Raw genomic sequence first — 16,541 nt, 5'->3', positions numbered from 1 at the left:
CTCAGTACGTCCAAGTCTCAATGCAAGGAAAATTCGCAAGCTCACCCGGTTCACCTGGGCGACTTTCAGCTGCCCAAGAACGTTGAGGACATGGAATATAGCGCGATTGCCCCCCATCACAGATCGCGCATAACCGGGTCAATATGAAGAAAGAGCCGGGCCCATTTCCCAAAGTCAAGGTGCTGTTACGCTCTTCAGGGGAAAGTGACCACGGGGTGGATCTCACCCTTTCACAAATTATCTCAGTGAGTAGACCGGTCCCGAGGAAAAGGGAGAGCTTCATCTGCAAACACCTCTGAGAAAACGCCAAGGGCTGATCTAGATGGCGCCAAATGGCCTAAAGCGGAGTGCACCGATCCCTGATAATAAGAGTATGGCACTTTAGCAGTGAAGATGCCCGTCCCGTGCAAACCGCTCCGCCACCGCGGTTCAGCTGATCTCCAGACATCTGCATTGTACCAATCTCAGCGGAATGGATCTACTGTCTCATTGCCTGTCATCTGCAGGGCCTAGTTGACAAATCCGGGTGATTAGCCCCTTTAGAAGATGGAGCATCCCCCGACTCGGAGGATTCTTTCACTCCTGGCTGTAGCGTGGCATTGATCGACACCTTCTTGAGTCGCGATCCCAATCTTTGCAATCGGCCCCACCGTTCTTGACTGCTTCGCGCGAGCGCTCCGTGCAGATCCCCACCAGTCTCGACGCCACGACCGTATTCAACTCCCAATTCAGGGTCATCGCTTGTCGGCTTGCCCACAAACTTCAGCCCGCGTGCGCGGGTCACCGCTAGACACCCGCTCACGAAGCTTTCCGGCCTGTCACGATTCAGATGCTGCCGGCAATCTGCCAGACCCTGCACATTGAATCCACCCAGCTTGCCGCTTCTAGTATTCAACCACGCTCATCATGGCTTGCGACGTGCTGAAAACTGTTTTAGTTCTGCTTGAGGCGTCGGTCCAAAGTTACACTAAGCTCCATATCATCTGCACCTGGGCGGATATCACGCATGAGAAAATAGTGAGCAGTACAAGTTAGCCGGCTATTGATCACAGCTACAAATCTAGAAGCCCCCCCCCCCCCCCCCTGTTCGACGCATTTTAGACTTACGATCACACTCCCATCAAGTCTGGTGTCAGCCATACACACAAAATGCCGGAAGGATCGCACGACCGAAGCCTCTTGCGCCGGGTGATTGAGGCCGCCCTCTTCCGCGAGGATAACCACTACCCACCTATGGCTGCACACGCGGCCGCTGCCGCTGAGCGCAACGGTATTCCAGACCTGGAAGCAGCAAAGCGCTTCACCCTTCCGGTGAATGATCCGGATCACCTCATTCCGCCAAACGACAAGCTCTTGATCTTTCGCGCACTGACCGGCATCGACAGTGTGCCTGCTCTTACCTCGGGCGGCCATCTGCTTCGTACCGCTCCCAACGTCGGTATCTACACGCGTGTGGTAAACAATGAGACCAAGTCTGCGCGGGCCTTCCGTCTCTTCAACTGGATGATCAACATATGTCTCGGCATCCAAATTATCGTTGCGGCTGCAGTGACTGCCGTCGGAGCAGCCAGTGGCCCACACTCCGCCGTCACAGCCTTCGGTGCCATCAACACGATCATGGCCGGTATCCTGACCTACCTCCGTGGCTCCGGACTTCCAGACCGTCTGAAGGCCTACCAAAACAAGTGGAAGAATATCCGAGAGTACATCGAGCAACGCGAACGAGAATTTTGTTTGGTTGGCTGTGATCTCGACGTGCAAGAAGAGGTCTTCATTGTGGAGAGCATGTACCAGAGTGTCAAATCGGAAATGGAAACAACCAAGAGCACAGGCGATGCCAGGTCTCAGCAACCCGATGATCCACGTATCCGTCGTTCTCTCCTTCCTTCGTCACACCAACTTAGTGGACAGCGAGCTGCTATGACCCCGTCTAAACGAGCAGATGTCGTGTGTTCTCATCCCTCTCATGATGATGAACCTGTCAGTCCGGTCACTATTCCCGAGAAGACGGCGGAGAAGGTCTAGTCGCGCACGATGTCCCTGAACACATCAGCCACCCACGGTGGCCGGCTGGCCATTCGCCGTACATTAAGCATTGAACGTCTTATTTACGGCAGAAGCTCCGGGTTATGCCTCTACCCCTGCATCCAGGCGGCGTTTCTCGGGTCAAAACCTAAACATTTATGATGGCGACGGATTTCATATTTAATTTCATAATCTCATATTAACCATAATGTTATAATGTCAACAGCGTTTTTCCCCCCAATTTCGGATGTTCTTGCCGCGGAAATGTGCCCCGGGCGCTGATCATAGGTGACTTGCACCAATTTTGATTCAAAGTGGGACTCAAGCAATGACTCAGTCCAACTAGGTGCGAGAGAATCAAAAAGAAAATAATCAAGCAAGCCTTCTCAAGATAAACAGGACGCGAACCACAACTAGAACAAACAACCGCGAAATTGGGTCCACACAATCTCCAACCCAAACTTTCCGTCCCGCAGCCCGAATCTCGGCACCCGCGCACACCCGCGACGCACTTCAAGATTTGACACCAATCACCTCTACCTTAACCCACGCTTGCAACCACCCAACATGGCCTTTGAAGTAGAGCCAGCGCATACATCCGACGCACCACAAATGGCACGCGTCTTCCAAGCCGCCTTCTCGGACGCCTTCAACAGAAAAATGTTGCCGCCGACGGAGGATGTCAATGTCTGGGCCATTGAGAACGTGGCCGGCGGCGGCGGGGCGCAGCCCCACGAGGTGTTCTTGAAAATTTGTGATGATGAGGGTAGGGTTGCAGCATTTGCGAAATGGGTCCAGCCGGTGGATACAGATGATGGTCGACACGAAAACGATGACAACCAGGGTTCGTGGCCTGTCAGTGCCGATAAGGAGCTTTGTGAGGTGTTTTTTGGGACTATGAGTGAACATCACCGAGAGCTTATGGGGACAAGGAGGCATTATTGTATGCTTCCCTCTTTCACTCCCCTCTTATGACATACCTGCTATTCATACACTGCAGACCGATTCATACAGTGACCCGGATTTACGATGCATGGCTAATGCATGAACAGATCTCGAGATCCTTGCAGTTGACCCGGCTTATCAAGGGCGCGGGTTGGCGTCTAAGCTATTGAAATGGGGCCTTGCGAGGGCCGACGAGGAAGGCGTTGAGGTTTATCTTTCTAGTTCGCCGGAGGGGAGAAAGGTATATGAGAAGTATGGGTTTGAGAGCAGGCATGCTTTCTCGCCGTTCCCGGCTTACGAGCAGTTGAATATGATTCGGCCAATTCAGCGATGAGTTCGTTATCTCTGCTATTGGTGTTTTTCGCGGCCAGAGATTTCCATTATAGACCTTTCCTATAGACTCATTACTTTCACCCGCTTGGAGACATCTAGCTCATCAACGGGGCTCCCCGTCGTGATCTCATTATGCATCGTTCAACATTCAATGTTTCATTACACTCAGCCGATCGCAATTGTTCTTGAAATTCAAGGACAGTCCATGCTCCGCATGACAACTCATGCAGCCGCCACAGCCTGCGTCTCAATGGGCACGGCCAACCACGCACCGGCCAGCACAATCCAAAAAGCGCCACTGAACCAAACAGGCCCACCACCCGAGACAACCGAACCTTCAAACGTAGTAATGACATACGCAATCAATCCAAACACGCCCCAAAAGAACATCATCACACCAAGACCGAATCCACGAGTTTGCGTCGGAACAATCTCCACAGTGTAGACGGTGAGCGTGGCGAGGCCGGCATACTTCAGGAAACTAAGAATGCATTCGAAGGCCAGTGCAGCTTCACGGGATCGAGACACTGTCGCGAGAAGCATGAACAGTCCAGTGAGGATCGCAATCCCTGCACCGGTGCGTTTACGGCCAATACCCTTGACTTCGATGAGGAGAGCCGCGATCAAGGGCCCAGGAATGGCGCACAGAGCAATGTAGAGATAGCGACTATACAGGTATGGTCTGGTAACTGTGAGAGCGGTGACTTTGCTGACGCCGTAGGTTGCAAGATAATTCGAGATATAGGTTTCATGTAGAATGAAAGTGAGACCCATGGCCATCCATAGGAGAGCAAGGCATACAGTGCCTCCGAGACCAAGCGAAGAGACAAGAGACTTGGTTCGCGACTTGGTACGAAGCTCGTTCTCAGACGCATTGATTGTCGAATCAATCCGAGCAAAGGATGCCTCAGTGATCCAGATCTGGCGTTTATTGTAAAGAGCAATATCCTTGACCAGCTGGGTGACCTCTGCATCCCGACGACGCGCGAGCAGAAATTTGGGCGTTTCGTAGAATGAGAATACGAAGCGGCACAGATAGAGGAAAATAGTGATGCATCCGAAGGTCCACCAGACGTATCGCCAGCCTTTGTTGCTGACGTAGTGGCAGGATGAGCTGCTACTGCTGGACGATGAAGCGCTGCTTGAGTGGCCGAGTGCGCGCTTCTGACCCATTGATTGCGAGGTGCTCACTTCGTCAGGGCCAGTACCGCAGGTGTACAGCTCGATGAAGGCCCTATTGAACGTTATTATGGAAACCCTTCTTTCTGTGCTGCTCAGTTTTTGACTTACCAGCCAATAGCAGACGCGACCAACTGGCCAAGCCCCCAAAAGACACCTTGTAGCGCGACCATAAATTGATGTGATGCAGGCAGTGACTCTAGAAGAATCATCGCATCTACACTCTGGTTGCCGGCTACCGCAAAGCCAACAACGAATCCCACAACACAGAGTCCAGTGAACGAGGGCATACCAGCACCCACTAGTCCACCCATACCCATGAGAACAATCGTGCTCGTAAACATCCACTTCCGACCAAGTGTGTCCGACATCATGGGCCAAAGGGTTCCCCCCACAGTCAACCCGACGAACAAGCTAATGAAGAGGTAGTCATCATTATTGCCAGTGAAGAAGAATTGAGCTTCGTTTCCAGCTGATGGGGCAATTACCGAGAAGGACATCATCCAGAACTAATAAAAACATCAGTACCTCTCATCGAAATTGGACTAGGGAAGTGGTCACTCACACTGTCAAGGAACCACCCAACACCAGTCATTAGAAAAAGCAACCACTGATACCTCCCCATCCCAACATCCAACATAGCCGCATTAAGTAACTGAGCCTTAGCAGCAAAGACAGCATCTGTTCCAGCATGACTTTCAGGAGTTTTAATTTTCACTCCGAACATATTCTTGTGCTCTTTCTCTGGCCTGATTCCCGTCTTAGACGGACCACCTTTCTCAATATCATTCACAAGCGTAGAAGCAAAGGCACTTTGGGCCTCCAAATTCCGCGTCGGTGCAATCGAGTCGTCTTCGCTAGACATTATGAACGTAATGATAAGGGCCCACTACTCAGAGTCACGATAACCTCAGGTGGGGGGAGGCGGTTGTAGAGAGATGGGAAACCCCTGGAGTTCGACTCTACCGGGCGACCGGAGAGTGTCTTTATATAACGAGGTCGTCAGATAGCTTTGCCGTTTATTCCGGTATCTGATGCAAGTGAGAGGACTATCTGCATGTGTCAAGCCAAACGGCACGGTCTAGATGATGGATATGCTGCACTGTGCTTTGATGTCTTGAATTTAAATTGACCTAGTAGCTAGACCTACATAACCGAATGAAAATTCAATCGGTAGACGGAGCTCTCCGCGGAGATTCTTTCAAATTAACTAACAAAGATCATCAAAAACAGCTATCAAAACATGAGGAGTCGGATCAGGAGCCAAAACTCGGCCGCAGATCCACAGATGGGAAAATAACCACACGTTATTATCAATTGGACCGGGAGAGGTGATATGATTCGGTGGATGGAAGCTCGAGCATGAGAAGATGCTTTCTCCGAGGATGTGTGGGCGTTAGCTCCAAGCCAAGCCGGGTGTGGTATGCTCGTAGGAAAAAGATACAGCCGGGATGCCTTGCGATTGGATAACTTTTTGGAATGGCTTGGCGAACTTCGCTTGATGGGATTTGGCTCTATGTGGCTGTCCACGTAATGGTTTGGATCGGAAGGGCGTATATTGGCTGGTGGGGTGTGCAGCTCGAAGATTTTTCTCTAAGACTTTTCTCATACTATAGGATACTATAAGTGATTCACCTCATTGACATCTCCTTTCTGTCTATAGAATGGTGAGCCTCGATTTAAAAAAGATTGTTTGCTATCAAAACGAGAGAAGCCAAGAAATGCTATCTCCGAGACTCGGGCGACATTGCTGAATTGGGTAGCATTCCGGGGTGCTGTTGGCCGAATTGACCGGGATTCTCCCACCTGCCTTTTCGCACAGGCCTTCTGTCTTCAGAGAAGCATTTAATGAGAATAGTATGAGTGTCAAAGTCACTTGCAGATTTACCCCGTCCTACTCATAGTGCTCATGCCACGTATTGGAGATGTTGATTTCTCCCACATAAATAATTTTACAACAAATATTTACAACTCTTTAACTAACTCCTGAAATCAAAAAGTTGTATCATAAATCACTTGTGATCAGTTTCAATATTGTGATCTCCAAGAGATAAAACGCCTGCTGTGGGGTATGATTGCAAAAGCAATTATTCAGAAAATCAAACTTTACATAATCCACGGATCCGTCCCTATACTCGGCATCAAAGAATCCAAATCACTCCACTGCTCAATAGAATAAGCCATTTGAAACATCTCCTGCATCGGCATCACATAAGAAGGATCAAAAGCGGTAGCATCCGACATGAGATTATCAAGCCATTCCGATCCGATCTCAGTCGATTTCAAGTCCTCACCAGGCGCTCCGTCAATCCCATCAGGAGCTACAACTGAGCCTTGCGATGCTGAATAGGATTGCAAGAGGAAGTCTATTTTGGGAGCCAGGCCGCGCAGGATTCGGGCAGCACTAGTCGCGACAGCGAAGCACTTGCCGAACATGTCGAATATGGCAATTGACACATCGACAGCTCGCCGGGCTTCGGAGACTAACTCATTGTGTGGGTTCGCGAGGACGAAGCCGACGATAGTCATGGATGCGTTCCATTGCCATTGGAAAGACTCGTGCCAGCCAGTTAGGAGTGTTGTTGATGACAATGCTTGGTGTGTGATGCTGGTAAGTGTGATTGCGTGAAGAGCACATTTGGTGGCTAGCTCGCGAGTCAAAGCTGGCTGGCGTCCTGGAATAAAGGAGATAAAGGGGCGATACACATTTATGCATAGTGTATGGTATAGAAGTTCCAGGTTTAGGCGCTGGCGCTGGAGCCATTCGGGAGCGAATTGTTCAAACTCCATTTGAGAGCCGTCTGTTGAGAAGGTTGCGCCATTCCCTTGTCTTTTCGTCTTCAGTGAACTGGGCACTTCTTCTAGCCATTGGTCCACCTTGGACACCTGGGATTGCAGATACCTAGCGTGAGATTCAAGTGTCTCTGGGTTGTGCCAAATAGACTGGCCATCCGGAAGGTTCAACTCCTTGGAGTAGAAAGCCACATGAATCTCCTTAGCAATTGTGAAAAGCTTGACATTGTAAAAATGAAAACTGAGCCACGTCTTGTTTCCCCCAAGGGAAGCAAAACGGGATCCCGACTGCATGGCAGTGTCAGGTTTGTCATCAAGAAGCCTGGGTTCGGTAGATGACCTATGAAGAGTGAATGGACGTCCAAGTTTCATTCCAACTTTGGCATCCAATTGATATAAAGCCCACCATAAGCGCCTGCGCAGTTCACGCTCTGGTTCGGGCATTGACGATGGAGGATCCAGATGAAGCCCCGCAGTATAGGCAGCTCGGCTTGCACTACCGCAGGCATCTGCGGACATGTTTTGGAATGATCCATTGCACAGGTAGATAGCGCTTAGTAGGAAGCACTGCACAGTTGATACTGTTGGGCTTTCAAGGTAATAGTTTAGCATCATCTGGGCTCGTCTGAAATACCATCGGCCAGCAATGCTGGGGTCGCCGTCGGCGATAGGCTTTGGTTGCTCCGGCGTCAAGCGGGATACTCCATATTGCATGGACAGAGCGATGACAATGTCCACGAGCGCACATGGCTGCCTTGAATCTCCAGAGTCATTCCATAGAGAGCGATAGTGATCCATGAATTCGGTTTCATTGATTGCTGGGAATAGGCAAGTGTGATATGACTTCCAGAATAGCTCAAGAAAGTATTCCTCCTGTGTCGGACTCAGGAATTCCCCCGGGGGTAATGGAATTTCGGCTGAAAGAGCGGGGTGTGTCGAGTCCTCCGGGGTTTTCAAGGTTTCAAAGCCCAGCAAAGTGTTTGCAGTTCCATGAAGAACCATTTCTTTGGTCGAGCCAGACTGTGTCTGGTGAAGACTCGAGTCTAAGTAGCTATTCATACGCCCGATGAAGTAAAAGAGCGATGACGGCCCGTACCATGACGCATTCGGAGAGCGGGCGGTGCCTATCTCGATCCCTTCCCAAGGCTTCTGAGCCATAAGGTCACTTACACCTAACATTTTCTCTGATTGATTCTCCGGTGGCGAAGTATTTGTGCGACTAGACACATATGGAGAATCACCTAGCGAAGTTTGCCCGGGTGGACTCCATGAGGAACCCACGGTGGAGCTTGCTTGATACTGGGTTTTGTACCAGTCCAGCTCATTTTCTAGATCTCTGACACGTAGCTTGAGTCTCTCAGATTCTCTATATCAGTAATCTCGTTAATTCATCATAACACAAACCCGTCTTCGCGTATCCTCATACCTTAGCGCTTGTGGGAGCGTCTTCGTCTCATCCACGCCTGTCTGGGTACATGGCTCATCTCTTTGAATACAGGCTCTACATGGTCGCTGATTTTCGCACTTGGATCTTCTTGCGCGACACCAGTCGCATGCCCGAGAGACTTGCTTTCGAAGGGGTTTCACTCCGGCACCTGTGCCGGCTGAAGCCGGCTTGTTTCGTGGCGAAGGGGCATGCATGGGAAATCCAAGCCTATGCGCCGGCAGAAGTGATCTTTATTCCAACGGGTCATAGCCGTAGGCAATTGCGTCACATCTGGATAGCCCTTGTGGCCTGGAATTGTGCAGAGGGGAGTGTCAGGGTGTCTCAAAGGGGCCATCCGACCAGCCCCGCACGACTAAGCCTTATTAGGTAAGAACTTGCCCGACATCGTAGTAGGAAACGAACGTCCCCCTGATGGTTCCTTCATTAGAACCCGTCTCCTGGACCGCCTCTTTCTCGTAACTGTCCTGTCCTTCAATAGAACCGTCCTTGAGTTTCACTCTTTGAATCATGGCTTCATCAGAGCCACATAACATTTTCCTGATAACCGAACTCCTGGAACTGATCCTGCTCGAAACTGATATGCGCATTTTGCTCACATCCGCTCAAAGGGTCTGCCGCCAATGGTACCATCTGATCAAGAATTCGAGCGACTTACAGGCCGCCCTATTTTTCAAGCCCGTCGGATATAACCTACCACGCGGGACGCCGGGTATTCGCAACCCGTTAGTAGAGGAATGTATTTGGCCATGGTTTTGCGAAAGACAAGCGCGTTTACGGAGTCCACCCCCAGTAGAAGGAGGGGCGAAGATACCTCAGATCGATCCTCAGAGCGACGGACGCTTTCTCCAAAAAGGGGCAAGTTGGCAACAAATGTTATTTCAGCAACCTCCTCGATCGTGTATTGGATTTGTGGAGAAAGATGGAACGGATGTTAATGGTCCGGCATACACTGAAGTAAAAGTTCAACCGAAGGGAGACTATTTACGAATAGGCGACGTGGTCTTCCCTTGTTGTGGCCATCCTATTTCGTTCAATCTTCACCCTCTGCCTGAAGAAGGACTGATCTGGCACGGACATATTAGTTCAGAGGAAGAGAAGCAGCTTCTCTGGCATCTTAGTTTTATTCCAAGAGAAGACGAGCAGTATGGAGAAATCCCGGCGAGCCAGGTAGCCTACGCTACCTCAACATATCTGCGGGACTGTGATGTCGTGTTTTTCATTCTGGAATGCGCGCGTATCCGAGGGATTCCCATTGGCTATAGTTCTTCGTCGTTGAATTGGTGGCTCTATCATCTCGAAAAGAGTCTCGTGCCTGGGCATATTCTGATTCCTATGCCGGTGGCCTAGCTTTCTGAGAATGTTAAAATGAGATGAAGAGGCTAAAGTCAAAGAAGGGACTGAGCTTTGCTATACTTACAGTATTTTCTATATCTATTGCCTAACTAGGTTTGATCAACCGACAGAATTTGCTATATATCTCCCACTATATAATGTAAGCGAAAATATTGGGCAATTAATATAGTAATCACATCCATTCTATTCGTTAACGAATGTACTGGAATAAGGATAAAGATACAGATATGAATAACCACTATGCTGATTCGATAATACAGCCCCTAAAAAAGAAAATGGCGAGGTACAAACAAAATAGCAATGATAAGGATAAGGTTAACACGACGCACACAAAAGTAAGGCAGCACGACAACATCGCTACTTCGAGGCTAGCTGCGAAGGCAAGGCTATTTTCCTCATAGCCTCCTAGCAGCCTTGCATGGGGATGTCCTCGCCGGCCGAGCTACTGAATTGATGGCTCTGGGAGGTATTCTCCCGGGTATGTGTCGGAGATTGATTTGGCGCCAACTTCATTATCCGAAGAAGCATAGCAACTATGGTTTCGTCCTCTTTTTCGGTTTGACCCCAGATTAGGATCGTGGAACACCACTTTCAGATGGCAGAAAACAGTAATATCAATAGGTAACGAGGTACTCTTTGACTCACCTTGCTGCTATCGTTGACCTGGTAAAAGAAAAGCTTAATACAATCCGTAGCAATACCGTAGACAGTCGTGTCTTCCCTGCCACGCTCCTTACGGCCGGCATGGACAAGGCCTAGAAATTGCATTAGCGATGCTTCTGGTATAATGCGAATGACTCGCCCATGTATGCGAGCACCTGACGCTCGCCCTTGCCGATCTCATCGCTGGTCTTGGCTTCCACAATAACTAGGTTTGTCTCGACGTTCGCCTGCGCTCCGTACCAGAGCGCGTAGTCTGGACGGCCGCACAACATCTTCTTCTTAGCGTTCATCTTGATAACCACGTGAAATGGGGTCTCGTAACCCCAGGACACTGAATTTCCAAAGATTATTCGACGATCTTCTTTAGCCCATCCCAGGACCAAACCTAATAACATGTCGAGACGCGTATGCACCAGAGCCTCGCTTCTTGTGGAGTCATGATTGGCAAAATCCAGGTTTTGGAGGGCTTGGCCTAGTTTGATGGATGAGTAAACGTCATTTTTTGAAGAGAAAGGTGTACCCACAGAGGAGGTCGTAGAAGGCCTCAAAGTCTTCGGAATCTGGTACGTCTTTGGGATTAAAGGGCACTAGATTCCACTTGTCGCCTTTTTGCTCATTTTTTGGAGTCAACTTCTTGAGGCCGAAGATATTCTCGACGTCCTCGAGCGTCAAGTCACCCATAGCCACTGCAAGTAGGTTGCGGTCGCCCGTAGCTTCCGCCTCGATTTGCTCCAATGTCTGTTTCATCTCCTGAATCTCCGCTTGACTGACGTTGCTCGTGTGCGAAAGCCACTTGAGGCCTATTTTGATAAGCCTGACGACGTAGTTCCGTTGGGTCGTGGGATTCTTGTTACGGGCCATGTTGATGATTGAGGGTTCCAGAGACGCGTGAGGGGTGGAAGCGAGCTTTGGGCGAGGGGTTGAATGAAAGACGCGAGAGCACTGAGTGGTGAGAGTTTGAGGGCGAGTCGGGAATGAGGGGGTGGAGAGTAGCATTGAAGACAAAGATTACTCAGAAAACAGCAAAAATTGAAGGAATCAGGGAGTAGTAGAGTAATAAGACAGAGGAAATCAAAGAGCTCGGTGAAGATGGTTGGGGGAGGAAAGAAGGACAGAGCGGCCATATACACTCATTGGATGCCTGCGGCTCGGAAAATAGAGGAGACTGTCAAAGGCATGTCAGAATCTCTTAGCGCGGTCAGGTTTTTGGGGCTCGGGAATCGAGCATTGGCTTGGAATTATTGAAAAAGTCTGAGGAATATCTTGTGATTGAGTGTAGATAGTGATGTCCATTCAATGCTGGATGTGTCATGAAATTGCGTGCGATGTGAACTATTGACCTCTGGCAATTTCAAGTGTTTGCGGCCAAGTTGTCTATTCGTAGAATACAAAGTTATTTTCGGGTGATGTCAAACCCAAGTATTGCTGGCTCCTTCTGCTAACTAGTAGTTTTCAATTCAAGAATGCTTTCATGCTCTCAATCCATGTTCACTCAGTCATAGGATGAACGGCGTTAGGGTGCGCCTTCAAATATTCCTGGCTGAAGGGATAATCATTGTAACCTTCCCACTGCTTTTGGAGGTAAAAGGTTGGGCGGTTGTAGGGAGCAAGAGGAATACCTTGTTGAATCCTGAAAACCAAGTCCGGATTTGAAATGAAGTAGCGACCAAAGGCAACCATCACATCCCAATTTTTATAATGTGTCTCTACTGCTCGAGCAGCGGATTCAGGCTGATAGCCACCTGCCACCATGACTGGCGAGTAATTGTCCCATACTTCAAGGATGAAGTCTAGTGTCTTGCCAATATTTATCGCTTTTTCGCCTCGGACCAAGGCCCCGGGATCGCCGGTCGCCTCAACCAGAGACAGGTAGGCGAACTTGAATTTCATCTTTTTGAGCTCCGCGATGAGATGAGTGTACAGCTCAACAGAGTCTGTCTTCTCGGAACCTTGAAAGCCGGCGTAGGGAGAGAAACGAATGGCTACCCTCTCTGCTCCGATAGCCTTGACGACCGCCTTGGCGACTTCAAGTGTCAATCTGGATCTATTCTCGATGGATCCGCCCCACTTATCCGTGCGCTGGTTGACACTAGATGTGAGAAACTGATCGAGCAGATACCCGTGAGCAGAGTGGATCTCAACTCCATCTGCACCAGCAGCGATGGCACGCTTAGCAGTCTCAACAAAATTTTGAATGGTCTCTAATATCTCATCCTCGGTCAGAGCAGTGGGTGTAACACCAACACCCCTCATGGGCACCGCACTGCTAGACCTGTATGGCAAACCCCGCTCAGTGAGATGCCCTGGATCAGATGCTCTTCCCATGCCCCAGATTTGCTGGAAATAGAAAGAGCCATTGGCGTGGACGGCATCAATGATCTTGCTCCAGGCCTTGACCTGGCTATCACTCACAAAGCCCGGGTTGTTGGCTTGGCCTTCCTCGATATGAGAAATGGCTGTTGCTTCAGAGATGACAAGTGTTCCGGGAACAGAGCCACGATCGGCATAATATTTCTCCATTAAAGGAAGGGGGGTGTGATCATCGTCATTGCGAAGTCTTGTCAAGGGAGGAAAGGCGATTCGGTTCTGCAGTGTAACGTTGCCGACCTTTAATGGTTTGAAGAGTCGGGTCTCGGAGGGCACATATTCGCTAACAACGTGGGGACTCATTTTGATTGTAGGTCTTAAGATCCTTCTTGGAAATATAGCAGTCTTGGAAAGAAAGGAATGAGAAGCTAGGAAGCCGGGAATCAGATAGAAAGTCCGGTCTATTGTCAAATGGCGGCTAGGAGGGTCTTTTCGATGTCGTGGAATATGCTGGAAGGAAATACTCTATCGCTAAATAATTATTCTCGGGCCAAATGCCACCAAAAAATCAGAATGTCTCCGAAAAGTTATCAATCAGTGTAAACTGAATGGGAAACCGGAGTTTCGGAGCTGGAGGAGCCATTATTGAATGGCTCACCAACAAAGCCCCACCTCTCCGAAACTCCGCGACTCCGCGGCTCCGAAACTCCGCCTTTACGTTGAACCTCTGAAACGTTCACATTCTGTGCTGACTGCGGAATCTGGAACGCTGGCACCGGCTCCCTAGTGCTTACGAACAGGTCAGCTCCGTCTACTCCAGGATATGGCCCCACCTAGACGTCCACAGGTGCATGGTTGCGTGTGGAGCTCCGGAGAACATGATGACACTCTGCTCTTTGGCTCTTCCAGAGCTTTGTATAAATAGATAAACATTTCTATAGCATATATATTCCTCATCACACAGCATCTTCCAAAGCATCTAAAGCATCAGCCTCAAAAGCAAAAAAACGTCCACTTTAATATCTACTTCCATCTTTCAAGTGACGTCCTCCAGTTTTCAATACTTCACCAACCAACTCAGCCAAAATGCCTGCTCGTAAAGCCCTCATCTCCATTACCTCCGCCAGCGCCACTCTCTTTGATGGCAAGGAGACAACCGGCCTTTTCATCATCGAAGCCCTGCACCCATACAAGGCTCTCGTCGCTGCAGGTTTCGAAGTTGACCTCGCCTCCGAAACAGGCAGCTACACTGCTGACTGGCTCTCCCAGCAGCCAGACTTCTTGAATGGCGAAGACCTGGAGATCTGGAACAACCTCAATAGTGAGTTCCGCAAGAAGCTCGACAACATGCCCAAGGCTTCCGAGCTCGACGGATCCAAGTATGGCTTGTTCTTCGCTTCCGCCGGCCATGCTTCTCTGATTGACTACCCCACTGCCAGTGCTTTGCAGAACATTGCTGAGCAGGTCTGGGCCAATGGGGGCGTCGTTGCCTCCGTCTGCCATGGTCCTGCGATCTTTACCAACATGCTTGACCGGGCCACTGGAGAGCCGATTATTCGGGGAAAGAAGATTACCGGTTTTACGACCGAGGCGGAGAACACCATGGGAATTATGAATGAGCTGAGGGGATTCGGATCTGAGATGGTGGAGGAACTTGCTGAGCGCCTTGGTGCTAGGTGTCAGTCACTACCAAATCCCACAATAATTACCTTGTACTAACATTGCTTATAGATGAGCGATCCGCTGGAATCTGGGATGATTTCCATGTTGTTGATGGTCGACTCGTCACTGGTCAGAACCCTGCCAGTTCCACCTCTACTACCAAGGCCGCTATCGAAGTATTCGAGAAGCTCTAGATACTGCAGAGCGAATGTGGGCCATCATAAAAGATATATTTAAAGTGGATGTTTCACCGTTTCACGTTTTTACCTGATTGTTTTCTTGGCCTCCAGTAATGATTTTGTGGATTTAGAAATAGAACATGCATGCTGTTTTCTCTATATCATCACTCAATGATTCCTTCTATCATTTTGTCTAGTCATTTCAAGGCCGTCAACTAAAGCTTAGCCCTGCTCTTACCAGTATAGCTACTAGCAATCTCCAGCCAATCCCTCGGGAAAGTAGACTTTTCCTTCCCAGCGAGCCTATACCATTCCCCCGCCATTTTCTCCTCACTATCCTTCCACATCCTCACCTCCCTCTGAATCCAGGCTCCCAAAATTCGCGACGTCGCTGCAACGCTCTCCAATGGTACATTGTGATTGCAACCCTCCATAACCTCATGCCGGACTTGCCCAGATTCCAATCCCCCGTTTCCACCATACTCCGTCCCAGTAACTTTCGCCGCCTTCGTATGCGACCCATCTTTGTATAACGGACTCTTTGAGCCACTGATATAACACACCGAAGGCGCAAGATGTGGAACCATCTTAAAGGCAAGAATAGGCTCCGCCCGAGTCATCTGCCTCTCCGGAAGCGCCTTGATAATCTCCTTATCAAGAACCTCCCCAGGCATGACAACAGGGGTTTGTTTCCGGTAATTCATATACGTGTACATCATAGTTTCTTGGTGTTTTGTAGTCGTCAATGTCACGGCGCCTGGCTCTGTCGGGGTTGGATAGATGGCCGTGGGGAGAACACGGTATCCGAATTCAGTCCATCGCGCGAAAACCCGTGGGTCCCAGTTTTTGAAGGCATGGCGGGCTTTCGTGCAAGCTTCTTTTCTGAAGGGCCATTGGTCGCGGCGGAATGTGGCTTTGGCGAGCATCTCGGGCCCGTTTCCTGCTATTGGGTTGTTTTTCACGTATGGTTCGATTAGGACGAGAGAGGTGAAGAGGCGGGGGTGGTAGATTGAGGCGAATATTCTAAAAAAATGTTAAGAATTATAAATGGATAATGGGGGCGGAATGTAAGCCTGGGGGCGCTTGAACACGTACAGCTGCGTCGCTCCGAGACTATGTCCTACGCCCATGATAGGCTGGGGCATGTCGTCCCGAAAATGATTAATCATCTGGATCAGATCACGGCCATGGTCGAACCAGGAGGCTAGAATTGTCAGTGCTGAAATTCAAAAGCTATTAGGCTTACTCGCTGTCATTCCCTAACTGCTCCTCATTGAGAATGCCACTGGCACCCTGGTTGGTGGAGTCCGCGATCCAGATGGCGCGAATGCGAAAACCTTTTCCTTTGGAGCAAGCCAGTAATTCTTCCCAGAGGGGCTCATATAGTTCCTGGTCTATTGTTAGAATTTTGCATATGACGATGATGTGAGAGAGTGAACCTTAAGAAGGCTGGTGCCGTGTGTAGCAACGATAGTGACATCTCCAGGCTGGGGTTTGGGGTTATCGATAGGCGTGTATTTCTTGACGCAGAGCTTTAATGTGGGGTTCAGAGTAGCTGTTGCGCGAGGGGAGTCTCGGACATACTGAGCATCAATGACATGCTTGGTGATATGGAAGGGGAAGCTCATTGTCGAAGGTTGGCAATAAAGAAAGAT

At 49.6% G+C, this 16,541-nt stretch overlaps 8 protein-coding genes across 8 annotated transcripts; 3 read left to right on the top strand and 5 right to left on the bottom strand.

The window, feature by feature from the left end:
- Positions 1-1,149: 1,149 nt before the first annotated feature.
- N7443_003262 (uncharacterized protein) lies at positions 1,150-2,025 on the top strand (the record flags this gene model as incomplete). Its single annotated transcript, XM_056883318.1, has 1 exon — positions 1,150-2,025. The coding sequence occupies one exon, from the start codon at positions 1,150-1,152 to the stop codon at positions 2,023-2,025; it is 876 nt and encodes a 291-aa protein (XP_056745159.1).
- A 567-nt stretch (positions 2,026-2,592) lies between these two features.
- N7443_003261 (uncharacterized protein) lies at positions 2,593-3,304 on the top strand (the record flags this gene model as incomplete). The annotated part of the gene is made up of 2 exons (XM_056883317.1): positions 2,593-2,968; positions 3,078-3,304. The coding sequence occupies 2 exons, from the start codon at positions 2,593-2,595 to the stop codon at positions 3,302-3,304; spliced, it is 603 nt and encodes a 200-aa protein (XP_056745158.1).
- Positions 3,305-3,525: 221 nt separating this feature from the next.
- Positions 3,526-5,347, bottom strand: N7443_003260 (uncharacterized protein; the record flags this gene model as incomplete). Its single annotated transcript, XM_056883316.1, has 3 exons — positions 3,526-4,537; positions 4,594-4,991; positions 5,048-5,347. 3 exons carry the CDS (start codon positions 5,345-5,347, stop codon positions 3,526-3,528), a joined length of 1,710 nt encoding a protein of 569 aa, XP_056745157.1.
- A 1,241-nt stretch (positions 5,348-6,588) lies between these two features.
- Positions 6,589-8,454, bottom strand: N7443_003259 (fungal specific transcription factor domain-containing protein; the record flags this gene model as incomplete). The annotated part of the gene is made up of 1 exon (XM_056883315.1): positions 6,589-8,454. The coding sequence occupies one exon, from the start codon at positions 8,452-8,454 to the stop codon at positions 6,589-6,591; it is 1,866 nt and encodes a 621-aa protein (XP_056745156.1).
- Positions 8,455-10,480: 2,026 nt separating this feature from the next.
- N7443_003258 (uncharacterized protein) lies at positions 10,481-11,599 on the bottom strand (the record flags this gene model as incomplete). The annotated part of the gene is made up of 4 exons (XM_056883314.1): positions 10,481-10,663; positions 10,721-10,830; positions 10,878-11,210; positions 11,263-11,599. 4 exons carry the CDS (start codon positions 11,597-11,599, stop codon positions 10,481-10,483), a joined length of 963 nt encoding a protein of 320 aa, XP_056745155.1.
- A 627-nt stretch (positions 11,600-12,226) lies between these two features.
- On the bottom strand, positions 12,227-13,408 carry N7443_003257 (alkene reductase; the record flags this gene model as incomplete). The annotated part of the gene is made up of 1 exon (XM_056883313.1): positions 12,227-13,408. One exon carries the CDS (start codon positions 13,406-13,408, stop codon positions 12,227-12,229), a length of 1,182 nt encoding a protein of 393 aa, XP_056745154.1.
- A 723-nt stretch (positions 13,409-14,131) lies between these two features.
- N7443_003256 (uncharacterized protein) lies at positions 14,132-14,901 on the top strand (the record flags this gene model as incomplete). The annotated part of the gene is made up of 2 exons (XM_056883312.1): positions 14,132-14,723; positions 14,777-14,901. 2 exons carry the CDS (start codon positions 14,132-14,134, stop codon positions 14,899-14,901), a joined length of 717 nt encoding a protein of 238 aa, XP_056745153.1.
- Positions 14,902-15,101: 200 nt separating this feature from the next.
- N7443_003255 (alpha/beta hydrolase) lies at positions 15,102-16,514 on the bottom strand (the record flags this gene model as incomplete). Its single annotated transcript, XM_056883311.1, has 4 exons — positions 15,102-15,909; positions 15,982-16,090; positions 16,137-16,275; positions 16,326-16,514. 4 exons carry the CDS (start codon positions 16,512-16,514, stop codon positions 15,102-15,104), a joined length of 1,245 nt encoding a protein of 414 aa, XP_056745152.1.
- Between the last annotated feature and the right edge of the window lie 27 nt (positions 16,515-16,541).

Source organism: Penicillium atrosanguineum (genome assembly GCF_028827265.1).
Source record: "Penicillium atrosanguineum strain IBT 20685 chromosome Unknown utg000002l_segment0_segment0, whole genome shotgun sequence".
Classification (NCBI taxonomy): Eukaryota; Fungi; Ascomycota; class Eurotiomycetes; order Eurotiales; family Aspergillaceae; genus Penicillium; species Penicillium atrosanguineum.
The sequence above is the reverse complement of the archived record's forward strand: the minus strand, read 5'-3'. Positions and strand labels throughout refer to the sequence as shown.